The sequence below is a fragment of the Strongylocentrotus purpuratus genome, unplaced genomic scaffold (genome assembly GCF_000002235.5).
Source record: "Strongylocentrotus purpuratus isolate Spur 01 unplaced genomic scaffold, Spur_5.0 spur5_scaffold_2, whole genome shotgun sequence".
NCBI classification, from domain to species: domain Eukaryota; kingdom Metazoa; phylum Echinodermata; class Echinoidea; order Camarodonta; family Strongylocentrotidae; genus Strongylocentrotus; species Strongylocentrotus purpuratus.
The window spans coordinates 36,416,046-36,437,242 of NW_022145605.1; the positions used below are offsets into that span (position 1 = coordinate 36,416,046).

The window sequence follows — 21,197 nt, forward strand, 5'->3', positions numbered from 1 at the left end:
ATTATGTGTTGGTTCTGTAGATCGACGCTCTGCTCCTCAAAAGAGAAGAAAGCGTTAACATTCCCCTGAAATTTTACGGGCGCGCGGAAAAGTCAAAGTGAGCTTGTACTGTCCCTTACGAATCCTATGTAAATATGTAGAGTCCTATTTGAAAGAACAGATCATTGTCGTCGGAGAACACTAGATGAATAAAAATTGTTAAATAAAAAGAAAGAAAACAATTAGCTCAAAGGGATTAAAAAATAAAAATCCTACCTTTAAACTTGTGATATACAAGCGCTACACAATAGTTATGATAAATTTTTCAGACGCTACCCCTTTAATATTGATTTTCAATAATAAAACACAAAGCAAACAAACTCGGGGGGAGAGGGCAAAGTGTTGATAGTGAAAACCCAGACATCTCTCTTTTTACACTAAAAAGTGAAAAAAACAAATTGATCATGAAAAATAAAAATTCATGATGATTTCATCAATTATCTTTATCATTCATTGTCATTAAGTTGTTGGCGTCACCTGTGCCTGAGAGGTGAAAAGCGAAATGAATCATGGTAACCCTCGGGTCTCTCCTCCCTGTATAACTGATTGGGGGTGTGCAGGTGGACCACTACACTGGGGTTTCCCCTACTCTCATACGAATAGTGCAGCGGGTTCTTAACTTGCAAAGGTGGTGACTCTCCTCTACACGGGGCCTCCATTTAATGAACTTTCGAAAGTTAATCATAAATATTGTGTAGATAATTATGCACTTGTATATCACAAGTTTAAAGGTATGATTTTTATCCCTTTGAGCTAATCGTTTTCTTTCTTTAATTTTTTCTAACGCAAAGGTGGCGACTCTTCTGTACACGGGGCCTCCATTTAACGTCCTATCCGAGGGACGGAGTGTTTCCACTTAATATAGTCTGCGTCTATGAAACAAGGAGAGAGGCACGTTAACACACAACGCAGGCTTCAATCATTCGCCTGGGTTGGATTCGAACCCGAGACCTTTGATTCGACAGGCAGACGTTTTAGCGACTGAGCCAACTCGCCTCCTCTTTAGAAAACAGAAGGATTGCTCTCTTCGTCTCTCTGTACAGTCATTCATTTACCACACGTGTAATTTAACATAGTGGTTTTCAAAATTGCTTGTCTTATTGATTAGCAACTATTTTAACACCGGTGTGATTAATGTTGCACTGGAAGCAGTTAAATAATCTTGAAACCTATCAAATCATAAATACCGTGTGGCACACGGAGATTAATGCATTTAATATCAATCTTTTTATTAAACTGAGGGCAAGATGAACAATAAGAGGTGATAATATATGCTTTTCATCCTTTGATGAATTAAGGTGGCACAGTATTGTTAAAATAATTTTGTTTTAGTAGTTGCGGGCAGACCTTCATCTGATCTAGACTGCAAACGTATTTGAATATTCTACAAATGTTGCATTCAATTATACCACTAAGAACAAAATTAAATTACTCTTTGAAAAATTCAAGATTCAGGTCTTTAATGTCTCCTGCTAAAAGAGCATTAAAACACAATTTTTATAAAAATCCATGTCTCTTTGATGTAGGTGCACTTTTGACAGGAATATATCATCATTAAAACAAATCGGTATGTTTCCTGGCAGGTTCGAAGCAATAAGGTACATCAACATTCGTTTGGACAACGAACAGAAAAAGATGAAACACGCTATCACCACGTGCATATCCACAGTAATCCCAATTTGGCTGTATATTTGCCTTTCATACATCCATGTTTGCACTGTATGGTATCCGCGCTTGCATAAAGAAACTTTTTACACGTAAGCCAATGGGGATCTCAGCAAAATTCATTCATGCGGCCCGTTACCTGGGTCAACGGGCATCTTTAAAAAAAAAACTATTGACCGTTAGGCGGGCTTGCGGGCATCTTTAAAAAAAAAACTATTGACAGGTTAGCGGCCGTGGCTAAAATCCTGACTCCAATTTCGACCAATCAGATGATTAGATTTATTCAACATACTAAAGAGAGGTATATCTATAATATTCTTTATTTTCTTTATATTTCTTATTCGTTAGCCAATAGAATACCAATATAATTGTTTTGTTACAAACAAACCTAATATTTAGATTCTGTAATGGAAATTTAGATGTTGTAACTGCATTGCATTGCCCGTTTTTATGTTAAAATATCTTATAATTTGTTATATACCTCACTTAAGAAATCCAGCCATCTGATTGGTCGAAATTGCATTCATAAACTTTAACTATTTCTGTAAAATTCCCAGTAACCATGGTTAAAACAGTTCTAAAATCCCAGTAACCATGGTTACCGGGAAAATAGTTCAGTCTCCATGGTTACCCCATAGGTTTACATGTTAAAAAATGGTTTGAGCGATCGAGGATACCGTACGTGTGCGAAGAATTGGTCGGTATTTTCATACAAGACAAGACAATTCCAAACAAGACAAAAATGGCTAAAGAAACTGTCCCAAGATTTCAACTTATCAAATGCAAGACTCGCTGACAGCAAGAACAACAAAAAAAGGTACGTGAAATTATCCATAAACATGTTCGTTTAGTTGCTGAAAATGGAGTACCAGCAAAGACGGAGACGAAAATAGATCTAGTTGTCAGGGTGTCTGATCGCGCACCCGAAGTTGTGTGCTATATTCTTCCCATAGAGATTACACGCAATGCAGTCTCTATGCAGTCTACGTGCATTGCGCGACCATGCAAAAAAAGTCAAGTTTTTTTTTCTTCAATTCGAGATTCAAACCTTTATCTGTTGTGATCCTGAAGGTGATACTCAATAAGTGAGGTGTCATATGAAAGCACAGGTTCTTTTCTCTATTCCCCACAGGGCCGGCCCACCCCCAAAATTGTAAAAATATCTTGCTTAGACTAGAATCTAGATCTAGTCTACTCTCAAAGATACACTCGTAAAAAACAACCGTGCAGATAAACTAAAGAAAGGCCAAGGTGGTGTCATTAGTTGACTCTTTTGTTTTCGGCATATAAAAGTATTAATGACTGCTTTAATATTCGAGAAATAGTTGTTTTTATACGCTCTCGGGAAGGTTACAATTGGGCTATTGCCCTCGGCACGCCTCGGGTAATAACACAATTCTAACCTTCCCTTGAGCGTATAAAAACAACTATTTCTCTCAAAGCAGTCATTAATACTATATTATCAAACAATCGAGTAACACATACCAAATAGGTTTATAGCCGTTTGGTCTACAACTTGTTCGTCTACTATCCAATTGCTCTATTCTCATATGGTCTACACTCATCCAGTCTACTACCCAATTGCTCTATTCTCATATGGTCTACACTCATCCAGTCTACTACCCAATTGCTCTATTCTCATATGGTCTACACTCATCCAGTCTACTACCCAATTGCTCTATTCTCATATGGTCTACACTCATCCAGTCTACTATCCAATTGCTCTATTCTCATATGGTCTACACTCATCCAGTCTACTATCCAATTGCTATGTTCTCATATGGTCTACACTCATCCAGTCTACTACCCAATTGCTCTATTCTCATATGGTCTACACTCATCCAGTCTAATACCCAATTGCTCTATTCTCATATGGTCTACATTCATCCAGTCTACTATCCAATTGCTCTATTCTCATATGGTCTACACTCATCCAGTCTACTACCCAATTGCTCTATTCTCATATGGTCTACACTCATCCAGTCTACTATCCAATTGCTCTATTCTCATATGGTCTACACTCATCCAGTCTACTATCCAATTGCTCTATTCTCATATGGTCTACACTCATCCAGTCTACTACCCAATTGCTCTATTCTCATATGGTCTACACTCATCCAGTCTACTATCCAATTGCTCTATTCTCATATGGTCTACACTCATCCAGACTACTACCCAATTGCTCTATTCTCATATGGTCTACACTCATCCAGTCTACTATCCAATTGCTCTATTCTCATATGGTCTACACTCATTCAGTCTACTATCCACATGATCCAATAATCATTTCGTCTACTTATCATTAGGTCTAATCTCCGATATGTCTACTACCCATTTGGTCTATCTCTAATTTGGTCTAATTGCCAGTAGGTCTAATTCTCTGATTCCGTACTTGTTTGATTCTCACTTGTTAAATGCCCATTTCGTGATCCATAATGTAGAATCATTCTAATGATAATTATTATTTATGATTAAATGATTATTAGACCATATGGATACACCTGTTACAATTGCCCGATTAATGCTATACTATGCTATGCATACTCTTAATCAATCAGTTTGTCTAATGTAGGCGCCTGAGCTCTGTGTGTTTCATAAATGTAGGATCTGGCCATAATTGGCAACTGTCGTGACCATGTTTAAATGTTATTCTTAAACTGTGTATTGTTTTCTTAGTGGACTAAAAGAAAGAAATGTCTTGACTAATAAGAAATGTTAAATCTAATGGAAGGTTTCTAGAAACAAACAAGTTGGGAGGCCACCGAATTATTATCGTCATCACTAGACAATTTATGTCTGACAAATTAGCAACTAGTTAGAAATTGTTTTGTATTCGTCTATAGTGTTTTACTTATTATGTGTCTTTCTGAAAAATAATAATAATAACCACACAAACACGAAAGCCATATTCGATCTTTGATCTTTCCAACCGCAATTCTTATCTACCAATTTGTACTTTTACTTACTTTTGACACTGAACACGTACAGCCTGGTTAAATATCACCGGTATTCACAAACTGAGTAGAAATATGCAGTAGTGGTTCTAGAAGTGGCGGTGGGGTTTATCCCCCACCGCCCCTTCTAATTTTATCAAGCCCCTCCCCCCCCCCTATGTTTCTTGAACATAAAAAATTAAGTATAGTACATTTAGAAATTGAATGGAAGAACCCCAACCCCTAGAAAATGCCCCAAAGTCCTCTTCCTCGACAATCTTCTAGATCCATCCGCACATGATAAGTACCCACCCACATGCAAACCCTCCTCTTTGCCCCATTGACAAAACCCTCAAAAAGAGTTCTGGATGGATATGTTTACTTCATTTTTCTGTCACACATGCATCGTCGACGATAAAGGATTACAATCAATGAGGTACTCCGGCACTTTCTAATGATTACAAGGCTGCATGTCTGTCTTCCAAAATTCAGCCGAACGTGAAGAGATCAATATCAAGACTTCAAAACAAAAAGACGGATGGGAGGCCTGACCTTGGCTTTCAGGATATTAAAATATGGCAAAAGGATGAGGAGAAACACGGATTGTTTACATTCATCGTCTTTCGTAATACTGGGGAGATTTCTTGTCGTGATAAAGGGGGGTACTCGGGAGCTTCTTAAGATGACATCTTTGATCTTGGAGAAGGGGCGATGGAAGAAGCTGAAATCTCGCTTCATCACACTCTGTATATATGGAGGAAATAAAGCTGTTGTCATGGCGATGACATGACGGCAAGAATAACGGTATTAGACAGGGCTCCTACATCATTTTGATTACCCAAAGATTAGAAGAATATAGATATGTGTACAAAGTTTCAGGCCTGCTTTATACCATATCAAGTATTTTTTTTAAACTTTAAACTTTAGATTTTTACCAGGTAATCATAAAGAAACCATTGTCATCCATAATGCTACCCAACAGTATTGGTTTTCAGACTCGTATTATAAAGTCTGAATTGAAATACATGTATATTCAAAACTGAGATGTTGAAAGCTGCGATATAGGGAAACAAATTACTGATTACTGATTCAAATTGAGGTGATTTATCTCTCACTGTCTATGTCTCTACCCCCTCTCCCCTTTCTCTCTCTCTCTCTCTCTCTCTCTCTCTCTCCTCACTCTCTTCTCTCTTACCCCCCCCCCCCCCACTCTCTCTACCTCATACAAAAGTATTTTGAACTGGTACTGCGACCAATTTTTTTTGTATCCACATACTAGGAAACGATCAACAGCGGAAGCGGATGGAGGGGGGAAATTCTTCTGATTTCCCGAACGTACTTTTTGACATGAAGAGAGGAAATTGAATCTCTTTCGACGTTTCATGCTACATGAATTCGGGAAACAGATTATTTTATTTATTTATAAATTCATATACGAGTGGATGTAATCGTTTTCTTTGTCACGATTTACTGTCGAGACCATGAATTAATTCATGAAAATTATTCATATCAAATTTCAAGAGGGAAGCAGAGGTACGAAAATCAGAGAGTAAAGAAAAAATTACGACTTCTCAATAACACAAATCAAATCAAATACATGTATGTAAACCTTAGTTGGCGGATAACTAAGACGTCACCCACAATGTACTGTCAGCTAAGAAAACTATAGGCTGTATCAGGCGCGTACACAGGGGGGGTTAACCCCCCCCCCCCTTTGGTAATTTTCTGTGCGAAAAACCCCCTATAACCCCCCTTAACCCCCCCCCCCCAAGGGACAAAATGTCAAATGTTCAAATTTCAAGACCAAAAAAAGAGAAAAAAGTGTCCTCTTACCCCCCCCCCCCTTTCGACCTCCAAACATAATGTTTACGTCATATATTATTATTCATGATTTATAAGAGATCATAGAGCATCTTGTTCTTCAGACATCTCAGTCCCTCTCAGCCCCCTCTGACAATCTTTACTCCGTTTAATGTTTGCGTGTTACTCTTCTGAGCCCTTGGTCATATACCGACTATTTGGAAAACCTACTAGGCATTGTGTAATATCTATGGATATCTATTATAAAGTCCTATTAGAAGTACATGTATAAACAACTGAGATCTGGAAAGCGACTGATATAGATATCTATGGGTGGCAAGCTTTTCAGTCGACAAGAAAAAACAATATGTTTAAAAAGCATGCTTTAATTTAATAAACAGGTCGATTGAGCATGCCGTGAAAAAAAGTGAAATTTCCTGTCCTCTTTTATAAAGTGAAATTCATTATGTTTTGCAATTTAATTCGTACATGCGTGAGATATTCAACGTGGCAGCATGCTTCGAGAAAAAATAACTTTTCGTCTGAATTGTAACAACACATTTCTAGACCACTTACAAGGTCAGAAGGTAAGGAGGTTATACGTTGCAATTTAGCAGTCAGTAAAAATAACCATTAGAGATCTATTCGAGAAGAAGGTATAAAGAACTTTTGTTTAATGTGTAGCATCTTATTTCATCGTATCAATTTAACCAGATCCGTATATCATATTAAAGTTTAAGGCAAATATGATTCGGGCCAACACGTTTCTGATGTTGCTGGTAGCGACATGCTCAATCTTGAGCGATCATTAATATGTCAATCAAAAATGAAGAAGTTATACCCTCTCCCTTTCACTTTCTTTTTATGCGTTTTGTCTTGTTTTAGTTTTGTTGTTTTGCTGTTATTTTTGTTGTTGTATTTTCTCCTGCGTGGCTGTTTCATCAATGTCTACACAGGATTAAGGTTATGGTTGATTTTGTTTTAAGGAGAGGGTTCGTTGATTTTAAAAACTACCTTTGTTGTCATTATTGCAAAGGTGAAACTTAGATTGGACAAGTTTATCAAAATGCAATGCTTGGAAACATTCGAAGTACAGATTATTATCAATTACTTAACGATTAAATACAGCACTGGTACTGCACCTGAAGAGCGCTCCGAACGCTGCTGAGATGTGTGACGTCACATGTTGAACGTGATTTACACAAGTAAACGATGTCTCATGACATCTCACACAATTTCAGTGCCTTTTTTGTCATCTTCTCTTAATTTATTTCTCTTACTTCACTACCGTCAGGCTAAATGTTTAATTTATATTGCCTCACTCTAACCCCGCGCATTGTATTATTTTGATGAAAAATGCAGCGATTCAAAATTAAGAATCCGCTGCTTGTAAACAAAATAAGACGCCATTTTATCTAAAGCTGCATACACCGCGGTATGTTCGTCGTTTCAAGAGGGAACGAATGCCGTCCATGCTATCATTCCGTGGGTTTTTCAATTTGAAAGTGTGGTTTATTTGATTGTTCTCATTAACCCCTACCCTGTGTATTTACAACAACAAAAAATAGTTATCATAATCGGTTTCATATCCCTTTTTGAATGGTGTAAAATGCCACCACATTTACATACACTAAACTCATTATAATTTGAGAAATAATAGCATTGCAATCAGTGGCGCACGCAGGATTTGTTCAAGGGGGGGGGGGGGGTTAAAATTGGATGGCATCATGTGACCCCGCGGGGTTACGAAGCAACCGAACTGGAGAGGGTGTAGGAGGGGGATATTCCACCAAACGTCGTGAATTTAAAAGACCTTGCGTTTTCCTGCATTCCAGGTTTAACTTTTTTTTTTATCTCCACATTTTACAATAAACAGAGAAAGACGTATGAAATGGAAATCATATAAAGCAAGATACAATGATTCTCAATTCACATGTCAGATAAAGTGTGAGGAACCTATTTAAAAGCGGTGCTTGTAGATTATAGGTTCCTGATAAAATAGACATTGTAGATCATAGGCATGGGAAGCTTCTTCTTAAGGGGGGCACCAACAAAAAGGTGCACTTTCTGGAAAAAGGGGGCACCTACAAAGAAAAACCTCGAAGCAAAATTATACAATGTATAGATATTGGTAGGACATAATACCCCTACATTAGGATTAGATTATCAGGGATGATTTCATCGTTTGCTTTTCTCTTTACAAATGCACAGTGGGCCAGGGAGGAACCAAAGTGTGCCAAAACTAATTTCTGGGGATTTATTTTCTATAAATCCATAGGAAATGTTTAGATGTCCAGGGATTTTCGCTTAAATGGTATTACCAACATTTTCTCTGATATCTAAGCTTTAAGTTGATACCAGATTTGGCTGACCGATTGTGCCCGTTATTATGTTAGAGCCGTTTTTCTTGCAACATTGCCCCGAAAAATGTGTTTATTTTGGTCCGCGGTGTCAGAACAAGTGTCACGCGCCCCCAAGCGCCGTGATTTATGACCGCGAATCCTTCATGATTCAGCCGCGGACTAAAAACAAACAAATTTTTCGGGACAACGTGGCACGGGGAATCGGCTCTAACATGACAACGGGCAAGATCGGGCAGCCAAATTTGGTATCAACTTAAAGCTTAGACATCAGACAAAATGGTGTTATTAAAATATAAGCGGAACTCTGCGGAACTCTGCGGAACTCTGCGGAACTCTGCGGAAATCTAAACGTTTCCTCTGGATTTATAAAAAACATGGATAATTAGTCCATTTTCATTGAATTAACCTTTAATATATCATGAAGATTGTGTTTCTATACATGTTAACCAATTCATGCAACGAAATTAACTATCAGGAACATGTGAGAGCAATTTCATATCAATAACTTAAGAACTTCATGTTAAATTGAAAGATTTATAAAATAAGTCACTTTTGCACTAAAACTGTGAATATGTAGGATTTTGCTGTTTGAAGGAGTAAATTTATACCCTAGTTGTGCTTACCGGAATTAAATATTTCACTGAGGTATTCCTCAATGTATTACAGTTCAACTGGTCAAGAAGAGAATTGAAGAAAAGTAAATCACCAAAAATGAGTTTTGGCGCATTTTGGTTCCTCCCTGGCCCACTGTGCGTTGCCATGGTTACGCGGACGAGCGTTGAATCGGCTGTGCGCAAACGTAAACAGTACAAATGTGTACCGATTATGCCTAACAATAATCGATGGACGTGGGGAAGAAAAGCGCCTGCACATGCAGTGTTGCAAAGTCTGGCAAAACAAAATACCATACATGGCAAGCTTAGGTTTGGGCGGACATTTTGAGATTAACATCACAGCGGGAATCGGCCGGAATCTTAATAAACATGCTACTTTTATAAAAAATTGCAATTTTTTCCTTTTTTGTGTGAAATTTAATGCTCATTTTTCCCAAAATGAAGCTTCCATTTGGTCATTGTATTTTCTAATTGGGTTACCAATAGGCAAGAAGTGCACGCAGTATCAAGTTGATTGCTTTTCCCTTCATAAATTCTCAACACCTATTGTAAAGTTGCCTCTTTTATAATTTTTGGAGCAACATATAGATTTTCCCATGTTCGCAAGGGTATATGACACTTTTAAAACTCGCTAAATATTAAAATATGGGTGGAAAAATATTCTTTAGAATGTTTTCTTCCCCAAGCGAATGAAAAAAATATAAAAATTCACATTCGCCAATTTTGAATTTTGGCCCACTGTGCAATGGTCCAAGATACTGCTTAAGCATCATACTTGCAGTCAGTGGCGAAAATTGCCGGGGGTCAGAACAAAATCCTTATCACCACCAAGTAGCATAATGCAGGGGCGGCGGAGCGTCTTCCCAAGTAGGGAGGGGGCACCAACAAAAAGGGCACTTTCTGAAAGAAAGGGGCACCTACATGTACAAGGGAAACTTCAAAAAACCTACAACATTTTTGGACATTGGTATATTATACCTCTGCATCGTCATGATTGTGATTACACTACAACTTAGTTCCACGGATGATATCAATATTTGTTTCTATCTGTACGTGGTACAAGAGACTGTTTAATTGAACAACATACTTTGCAGTGAGGTGTGATGGTCCGAATATTAATTTTCGAGCGAGCGAAGTGAGCGAGCAAATTTTTTAAAGATTTGTGAGGTCCGCGTGCAAAAAATACATATTATAAAGAAGACCAAAACAAACCCTGATGAGTATAAAGCAAAATCTAATGAAGAAAAACTGAAAAGTTCTTTTATAAGTAACATAATTACAGCATCTATAAATGCGAGCGAGCGCATCGGGCGAGCTCTAGGGAAAATCAAAGAAGAGGGGCTCTAAATCGCCTTGAATTAGAGGTGCATGTTATGGAGAAAAGAAAAGTAGGCAATTATCAAAAGGGGAAAAGGGACAGTTATTAGAAAAGAAAAGGTGCTCGTGTCAAAGTAAAATGGGCAATTATCAGAGCTTTTAGAGGTGAAAATGGCAATTCTTGCACCTGAAAAGGGACACTCAACAGAAATGAAAAGAGGCACTTGTGAGAATGGAAATAAGGAATTTGGTGGAGGAGAAGGGCACCTATCAGACTTTGATAGGGGCATTTATTAGATGTCAAAAGGGACATTGTGAAAAGGGGGAGGGGCTCATATAAAAAGGAAAAGGGGCACTTATCCGAAGGAAATATGGTACTTATTAGCAATGAAAAGGGGCACGTGTCAAAATAAAAGGGGTACGTATAAGAGGTGAAAAATGGCATTAAAGAGAAAGTGAAGGGGGTTCTTATTAAGAAGGGAAAAGTACACCTTTTAAAAATGGAAAGGGGCACGAGTCAAAGTAAAAAAAGGGCAAAAATATCAGAGGTGAGAAGGGGAATTTCTCGCACCTGAATGGGACAGTTATTAGAAAAGAAAAGGGGCCCTTGTCCTATGTAAAAAAAAAGGGGCTTTGGGGGGCTTTTTGTGGGTGGCACAGTGCCAACCCCTCCCCCTCCTTCCAACGAGAGTGCCGCCTCTGGCTTAATGGGCAAAAATGAGAGAAAAAACCCGGGAAATTATGTCATTTCAGCAACATTTGTAAATCACTGGTATCGAATTAGAAATAAACCACGTTTGAATTTTATTTGGGGGTCAACTGCCCGCCACTGGTTCCTACGCCAGTGTTGTAGGTGAAAACTGTGAGGCAGTACAGAAAGTCGTAATTTAGAGGGGAAATTTAAAACACAATGGAATGAGGAAATTTATATACAAATACATTAGCACCAATACCTAGAGTCACCTTGTTAAAATGTGTATTTGTCACCGGGCAAATTAGTTAGCAAGGCACCGTTGAACAAAACATCAAAAGTGTATGGATATAGTAATTCATTATTCGAGAATATAATGCATAAGATTACTTGGAGAAGACACAAAGATAACTGTTACACGGTTTCCCAAATATGAAATAATAATTTCAAAAGTTCAGCAGGAATTCCGGAAACTTCTTTCTCTCTCTCTCTCTCTCTCTCTCTCTCTCTCTCTCTCTTATTTTGATCCTCTCATTTTCCTCCACACTTCTTTTTTTTTTTCTTTTTTTTTGTGGGTGGGGGGGGGGGGGGGAGGGACAGAAACAGGGACTTTTAGATTTGCACGTCGACAGCTTTGACTGCAACGTGTGACGTAATTTTAAGGCACTGCGCATGCGTCACGTCGTCTCAGTCGGCGATCGAGAATGCGTCAACCTTGATTTTCCTAAATCTAGTACGGTACTGCGGTACTAGTATATGCGGCGTGCGCATAAAATATACAGTTCCTCAGGTAGACAAAGGAACATCCTTTCCCTGCTATTATGTAAAAATGTGTAAAACAGATGTCACATGCATATTCACCTGTTCTACACATTTTTACATAATAGCAGTGAAGGGATGTTCTACCACAGCAATTGTTGAGGGTAGAATGAGGAATTGTATATTTTGTCCTCTTTCTTTGTCCGTCATGTTCATAGTGTTACTTCCTGCATGCATGTATATCGTCGAGTGCAATCTAAGAGATTTCTAATTGTAGTCAACATGGGCAGTTGAGTACGTTGACACGCATGATCAGTCGGCGTTCGTCGTGTTCTCGTCCACTCAATCTAAAAGTCCCTATTGACGCGGTGTTTACCACCCCCCCCCCCCCCCCACCTGCGCACGCGCATGATAGCAATTATGTTCATTCTTTATGGGATGTCGTCTGCTTGGGCAGGATTGGTTCATAATGTGACGTCATTAAAACATCGTTATTTTTCTGGCGAATCTCCCGTATACGATAATATCGCAGATGAATGTTTTATTTGTATTTTTACAAATTAGCCAATATGTAGTTGACCTAAAACTCGTACGATGGCCATCTTTTAGCTTACCAGTTTCTAGTGATACGTAATAACGTGGTGCATTTTTTTTTTCTTTGAACGAGCACCTCAGGGATAGGTTTAGGTATAGCAATGGGTCCAGAATTGAAGTTTGGAATTCGTAAAGTATTAAATACTGATGAGGAGCAATTTTCGCAGGAGCATATGGCGTACAAGCGATATATAGATGCAATCAGAATATTACGAACAATTTCATTGGGCCAAGATTATCATTCTACATCGATCTTCCTCATCTCCTGTTCGTACAATAAAACAAATAAACAAACAATTCATCGATCAATCAATCAACAAACAAAATGTGTATAATGTATGACGATGTATTACAATACAATAACAAAAAGTTGAGTATTTACACGAGGAGAAAACATATACATAACTCATACTCATTTCCGTTTAATGTTACCTTATCCTTTATTGTCTGATATATATTTCATGAAATAAATCCTCCTTGCACCACTTTGGTAGCAGGATCATAATACATTTATAATAATATTAAAGGTATCTAAATCAAGTTAAAAAAAACGCAACCTTTTTGTTCACCAAATTAAATTGTTTTGTAACAAATACATACACGACAGACATAAACTACTGTCTATTCTAGATCCGCGTACATTGGTTTTAGGAGAACAGTGTTCACCCAGTACATACACCATTTTCAATTAAAACAATCAATACAATAAAATAAAAAATTAAACATTATAACACATTACATTCTTTACATCATCTTGGTTTCTTCTTCTTTCTCTATTTCAGCTATTCAAACACGGAGATATAGCGCAGAACTCAAATTTTCTGGAATTTATGGAACATACAATTCATACATGCCATCAAAATAATTAATTCCCAAATAGTCTTTCCTAAAAATGATCTTGTCTTCCCTCCAAAGCTTGCAAACACATCCTTAAAAATGTGATTCTAACCCGCCCCCCCCCCCAAAAAAAAACAAACAAACAAACAAACAAGACCACAAATAGAATACAGAATGGTAATAAACATAAATGCGTAAAGTTGTTTGTACAACCTTTGTAGAATATTGCATAGAACGTTTCCTACTCGGCTACACCAATAAGAAATTTGACAGCGGGCACGGAAGAATTATCATATTTGCATCCAACATTTCTTTTTTTCTAGCGCATTATAACAAAAATAATCAACAACACATACTGCAAATTGGATTGACGTTATCATTTCCGTTCTTATATCGATTGATTATTAAACCTTAAAGTATATTTAGAACGTGAAATGAAGCTTAATTATATAAGTTAAGGCGTATTATTAGACATGAGTTTACATAGAAAATGCCACGGTCATGTGAAGCGCTTAATCTACAAGTCCAGTAACCTAGATAGAGAGATCGATAGCCTGTGTACGTACGTACGTAGGGTCGCAATTTATGACATTTCGTTTGCCAGCCTTAACCTTCACAGTGATTCAATTACATTGCTGGCATTTCGTGTGTAAAAATTGTAAGACACTGATTGTGGTTGACATGACACATCTCCCTCTTCAGTGGTGTAGATATTTGGGTGAGCACTTGCCCCCCCCCCCCTCCTCCCTCAAAAAAAGGGAGGGGGATGATAAAAACGGGAAAGAAAGGAATAATGAGAGAAAGAGAGAGCAAATAGGTGGGGGGGGGGGGGTGAACGTAGATTTCTTTCCGCAAATGCAAGGGAATTAACCATGTAAACAGAATAACTCTGAAGTGTAAACAATCTGTGTTTTTTTCTATCCAAGTCATTAAACAGACCCCCCCCCCCCGCACCAATACAGCTCTGTCCGTTTTACAGGCCAAAAAAATGAAAAGGTTACTTTCCAACGGCACTTGAAAGACAATACTAACTCAGAACTTTCCTGCCAAGGAAAGGGCTTGAAAATGGCCTTTAGTGGGAATAATAAAGACAATTATAGTTCAATCGACACAGAAAATCAGACTATTACTTGTAGACCCTTTTACCGAATGGTCGTACGTTCTGTGCTGCACAAAGATTAATTCAGTTTACTTTTGGCCATTACAAAGAAGTGGGTTATTGATGTAGACAAACATACATGAAGTGAGCTGTAGCTCATTTCATGTATGTTATTACCAAAGAAAAAAAGATGTCAGTCAGTCAGTCACTGAATAGCGTTCGACAGTGAAGTTTAGATGGTAAACGGGTTTCCTTGAATAATACTAGGACACTACTAATGTGCAACTTCCACAGATACATATTAATAATTTCTGCAAAGTTCTACAGAATTTGATGTTGGCTGCAAAAGGGACATAGTATCTTTAGAAGAAAGGAAAAAAAAAATGTGCCTTCAACTGCCAAAGGCACAGTTTTTTTTAAATTAATTTTATTACGTTTATCGAAAAATGAAGCCTACACTGTGCTCGGTTAGTAGGCAAAAAGAATTTGGTGACTATTCATGTGTCCCACTTTGGTGTGGCACTTTTAAATTTTTATATGGCCTCATATATGGCCTCAAATTTTAATTGATATTTTTCCTTTCTAACGATTGTACCCCACTTTACGATTTAACACACAATAACACATATAAAATGATCGCCTAAAATTCATGCACTTTGATGCAAATTGTTGATAATATTCTACACGCACGGTTGGTTGAATTCATTTAATCTCCAAATCTTCACTTTTCTAATACTTGTATAAGAATTGTATTTTTGATAACAATCAGTCTTGCAAAAACATTGGTACACTGTTAGTATATAAATGGGGCTTTGAAAAGCTACAAAAGGCAATTATTTCTTTAAATAAATTATTTTTCTCCCCCAAACTTTCAAATTCTAGAAAAAAAAAGGCAACCAATATTTTATCTTTGTCTTTGAATGAATAATCCTTAAGCTGGCGTGATTATATCTAGTGGAGCATGGGCATAAAGAGGATTACATTTTTGATTGTTCGGCTGATAAAAGAAAATAAAAGAAATTCTGAAACTTTGATCAGCATTGTAAATCCTATTTAACCCTTCCTGTACTGGGCTATTTTGAGCACCTCGTGACTGGGGGGGGGGGGGGGGGGGGGGGCTGGGAGGCCCCCCCCCCTATGATCTCGGCCGTCGAAAGTTTGATGAATGCGAAAATTTGCATGTTTGTAGATATTTACGTAACGAACAAGATGGTATAATTCGTTTTTTCCTAATATGCAAATTTTTGTCGTTATAGCCTAATTAATTATGCAAAATGCTCATTTTATGCATTTTACAGAAAACTCTTCATATTTGTCTGTAGACTTGTGAAGAATGTTGAAAATGTATTGAATAAATGTTTCCTTCATCTCAAATTCATGAGGTTACATTATTTTTATGATATTTGAAAATGCATAGGTTAATTTGCATAAATTATTAATACGCATTCATGAATATCAAATCTAGAAAATATACAGGGAACTAGAATCATTACAAAAATTGTCAGACTCCACTTTTTGAATGTTAATTGAAACCTATTATTTATATGAAACTTCTTTTCTTACACAAAAAAAGTTATTTTGATGTAATTAATAATGATAATTTATGCAAATTTAATACGATTTTCAAATTTTCTTTTCTTTTGTATTTTATTGTTTTTTATTTCATATTATATCTATTGTTTTATTTCTTATGTATTTTTTTTGTTCTGGAATACATCAAGTTACTTTGAGAAACATATAAAAGCAATTAGATATCAATTCATAGTATTCACATTTCTGCTTGTACATGAATATATGCAATTATAGCATATTTTTGATGACATGCGCATACTAATTGTTATGTAACACCTTACAGGTATATCCGATTTCAACGAAAATGGTATCAAAATGTGCGTAAGACTTAAGGGAAAAAAGTCATGAAACGACAATTCAAAATTCCAAGCGGTTGCGGCGCGAAAATGTCGAGGGGGGCCTCCCAGGCCTCCCCCCCCCCCAGTACAGTAAGGGTTAAGTCAAAAGAAATAAAGGGGGGTCACTTTGAGCCCTAGCTGAAGGCTTACAAAAGCAAACGTAGCCTCCTTGTTACTGTACTTCAAGACAAAATATGTCATTTTTTTCTTCCTTTCCTTCTCTGACTTCTCTTCTTATGGGACACAAAGTGAACCACCTATACCATTACATCTTTTTGTTAGTTAGTCTTTAAGTTGCTCATCACATCTTGAAATCGATCAATGTCACCATCTGAAATGTAACTAACTATGAAAACATATTATACAAATCAGTATAAAAACTGGTGGTACTACAGTATAAGGAAAGATTTGGAATTGATGGCTCTTAAAGGGATCAAATTCAGAGACAGAAGGGCTTTAACTCACCCACTGTAATACACAGTCAGTGCCATTCTAGCTGGGAACACACAAACTTATTCATTGAAAGATGGGATTAATATGTAATAAATAGACACAGGGAAACTTGAATTTAATATTTTTTCATTCTTCATGTTCTAACCTTTTAAGTATATTGACAGATAACATTAGGAAAAAAGAAATATTGTAATTATAGAGAGAACATACTAATCCATAGGATTTCTAACTATCAATGTGATTTAATCTCAAGCTGGTTCTCATGACCAGAGCACGGTATGTCCAGCTCCTACAATAGTATACAAATATTGACTGCTTTGAGGGGCACGATTAAAACTATAGCCCAAGTTAATCTCAACACTGTACTGTGCCACGAGATGAAGTTGAGACGCGTAGTATAATCTATAGCTTTTATACTCTATTAGTTTATTACCTCTATAGTTTTAACCATGACCTAACAAATTCAGCAGTCAATATTTGTTTTATATACCGCATGCAACTCGTGGATTCTCAAAACGGGACATTCTAACAAAATATCCTGTTCAGAATGTATTTGTAAATGTGGCAAAATTTACCAATCTAAAAGAAATGTGTGTATCCTATCCACTGCGTGCATCGATTGTTAATTTCATGAGCATCTATCACTTCCTTGCATTGTGTGTGCAAGTAGAGCCGAGCCTGGTCAATATTTTGTATTCATAAAATAGCTCTAGTATTTTAAGCATTGTGATTGGTCAAAACGCGTCACATAATAAGCAACTTTTTTGTGCAGTCTGAACGAAGTGCGAAAAAAGCGCAGCGAAAAGTATCAGCGTACGTACGCGTAGAGCAAGTAGCAAGGCCTTATCTTTTCAGTTTCTAGAACCAAATATATCTAAGTCTAACTCTCGTAGACTCTAACCTTAGATCTAGACTTTTGTTTGTTTTGATTTTCATGTGTCGCTATCTTATTAACAAAATAACGCACACTAGACCCTGTTGTGCATAATGTAAATGCAGTGCACGCTCGGTATCTTCAGATGGTGTGCACTAGTGAACTCACCGCAAGCGGCTCGTGCACAGAAGAGTTCAAGCCAGTTGGAATAATAGAAAAATGATAATGCACATTTCATAAACCAATATCACCACATAATGTAACTGTGTAATCGGTTATCAAAAAACTTTCATAAAACCAAATTCACAAACAATTATTACAATGGCTCTGGTATGGCTCTACCCAGTCTACCCATTACAGTAAACTGTACATAATTCTATTGTTAGTTGTCACAACACATGTGTAAATAAAAAAACATTACAAACCTTCAGAAAAATTGCTTGAATATGCTGCCAATAGTTTGCACACAAAAATTATAATGTACACTATAGTTTACCAACCTAATGCTTTGTAAATGAGTGTTATAAATATATGGTTTCATTACATATCTGTATATTGTTAAATGAACTCAATGGCTCAGAAATAAAATTGTAAGAGTTTTTCCTGACATTGCAACAATTTATCAAGACAGAAACAGAAAATTCTTTACAAGATAAAGAAAAGTTAAATTAAAAAAAGTAGAGCCTGTATGGTATAAACATAGCCTTTAATTAATACATTTCAAATCAGGTCTGCTTGACGCCGTCAAGTGAAATACAAATATCAACTTCGGTCAATTCCATAAGTGTGGCTAATCATTCGTTATTGAAGAAGAAAAAAAATTGCATCAAAACTATATCTACCTGTTTCTTTTTAATGCTGAAAAAAATATTGCTGAACAAAGTGCTTGAATTATAGACACTCATACAACTAAAAAAAATGCATAACAAAAGTAGAAAACTATTGACTATTTCTCAATGTTGTAGTAATAATATATAATATGACATTACCACCCTGTTCATATTGTTTCCATAAATAAATAGATGGAATTGAGAGCACACTAACAGTTGGAAAAACCCATCTACATAAGGTCAAGGTTCAAAGGAATTATTAGCCAAAACATATTCTGATGAACATTTGAGCGAGCACATAGAGCACATACAGCACATCACATAAGAGACTTTTCCAACCCTGTAAAATATATATATTCCAGTTCTCTCTATAGTGATAATACTAGAACATTCTAGCATAAAAATGTATGATAAAGTAGAACTATATCAACTTTAAATCTCTATAAATCTAGCACTCGATCATGCTAGTGTGAAATCAAGAAGTGTTACCGTATATATATATATATCAATGGATAGAATTATAATATTATCACAATTAAATTTAACACAAACAAAAGTCAGAATACATATATATAATCATGTTATAAATCAACTTTAAAAAAAATGCATAGTTGACTAATTATTTCAAAATTGAAAAATGCAGGGCACCCGCCATCTTCAGCCAGAGCTTGAATGTGATGACACCCTCAAAGAAGCAACCGATTTAGGCGACCAAACTACAATATATATATATATATATAACAGCCACATGATAAAGGAATTTTTTTTTTTAAAGGCATAACATGAAATGCATTTAGTTTGAATATTATGTAAATGAATGTCTTTTGTGAAAACTTGTTATTTATGTTCTTGTTTATGTATGTGCACGTGCAAGTTCATGTGTTAGTGCTTACGTGTGCCTGAATATATGTAAATGTCAAAGTTTTGTGAAATGTAGAATTGGAGCGCTTATTAAATTATAACTAGTATGCTGCTGATAAGCTACACATATGAAGAAATACATGATTTAGAATCTACAAAACTAAATAAGCTTATCTACCTCTTTCTATAAAAATATATGATTTTCTTAAGTAAATTATTCATACCCTTACTAAATATTGTAAGTTTTGTAACGTGAAAAGTTAATTTTTTCCGGATCTAACTTTCTTGAGAATGTGACATATTAAAGCTTACATCTAAATGTATTCAACCAAAGCCCTAATTCAACCAGTCCACCTTTTATTCTTGAGTTACAAAAAAATTATTTAAAAAATTAAATTTTTACAATGGGTATGAATAATTGAGTTGTTAACTGCATGGTTCATGTATACATGTATGTTATGTGTGCCAAAAAATTAATTGTGGCATTCCACTATTTGTCCCACTAGTTGACCATACTACTACAAAGAGTTCAAATGTACTAGCTATATATAACGCAATTATTATTATGCCAGTTTAGTTCAAAAACAAAGAAAACATTGTTTTTGCAGCATTGATAAAGGCATAAAGGCATACAGTAAATATGTTTACCTATGGAAGTAAGACTTGTATAGAAAGGTATAATGGGGGTTCGTATATCCAATCAAGAAGGTGGCCATCTTTACTACGCCTTCTTGACTTTCTCAAGGCACGATGCTACTACAGCTGTCCAGCCGGTTTGATGGCTGTAAAGAGAATGCACAGAATATGTAAAGATGAATATTATGATCACTGAAAGAAATAATCACACAGAAATAGCAGCGGTATAAGAAATAATAATAGACATGATAGAAGTGGTATTTTATTAGTAATGGTGGTTATAATGGTGATAGTAGTGTAACGATCCGCTTCGCGGTCGTGACGTCACAAAGAGGCCTAACTTAAATGAGTCACCAACGCACAATGTCGTACATAACTAATTCGCATACGAGCGCTTGACATTTGGATCCATTATTAAGATGATTTAAGATGTTAAAACTGTAATTGTTTATCAATATATCACATGAATTTGGATGGAAAGTTGTTTAGGCAATGTAACTTGTTAATATTTACTGCAACTGATATGTCATTCAGAGTGTTGTATTTAATTAATGGTAAAATAAGAGATTTACTTAGATATTTTGCTCTGAACTAGCACAGTCTTCATGTTAAGTCCATTTTCGCTGCGCGTGTGCTTTCCAAGATCGCTTAGCGTATCGATTTCCCCCACGTCCGCATTATGCCTTTATAACCCGTAACATTTCTAGAACGCGAGGACTTGGAATTGGGCACTCGTCGGAACCACACATAAGCTCTCTCTCCCTCCCTGGAAATCCTCCCATAGCCACTTAAGGAACTACACGTTATTTACAACTGGAATATGAAGGTACAGAACGAAGTCGACGCTGGAATTAAGATGGACCAATATTAAGATGCTGGAATTAACATACCACTATTAAGATGATGGAATTAAGATGCTGGA

The 21,197-nt window shown here is 36.5% G+C and overlaps 1 protein-coding gene across 1 annotated transcript in view; it reads right to left on the reverse strand.

Annotated features, from left to right (window-relative positions):
- Positions 1-17,188: 17,188 nt before the first annotated feature.
- LOC579636 (uncharacterized protein YMR196W) overlaps positions 17,189-21,197 on the reverse strand; it is a 46,568-nt gene continuing 42,559 nt past the window's right edge. Inside the window, exon 15 of the mRNA XM_779741.5 lies at positions 17,189-20,421. Within this exon, the coding sequence (XP_784834.3) occupies positions 20,361-20,421 (61 nt within the window). The 3' untranslated portion in view covers positions 17,189-20,360. The remainder of the gene's footprint in view (positions 20,422-21,197) is intronic.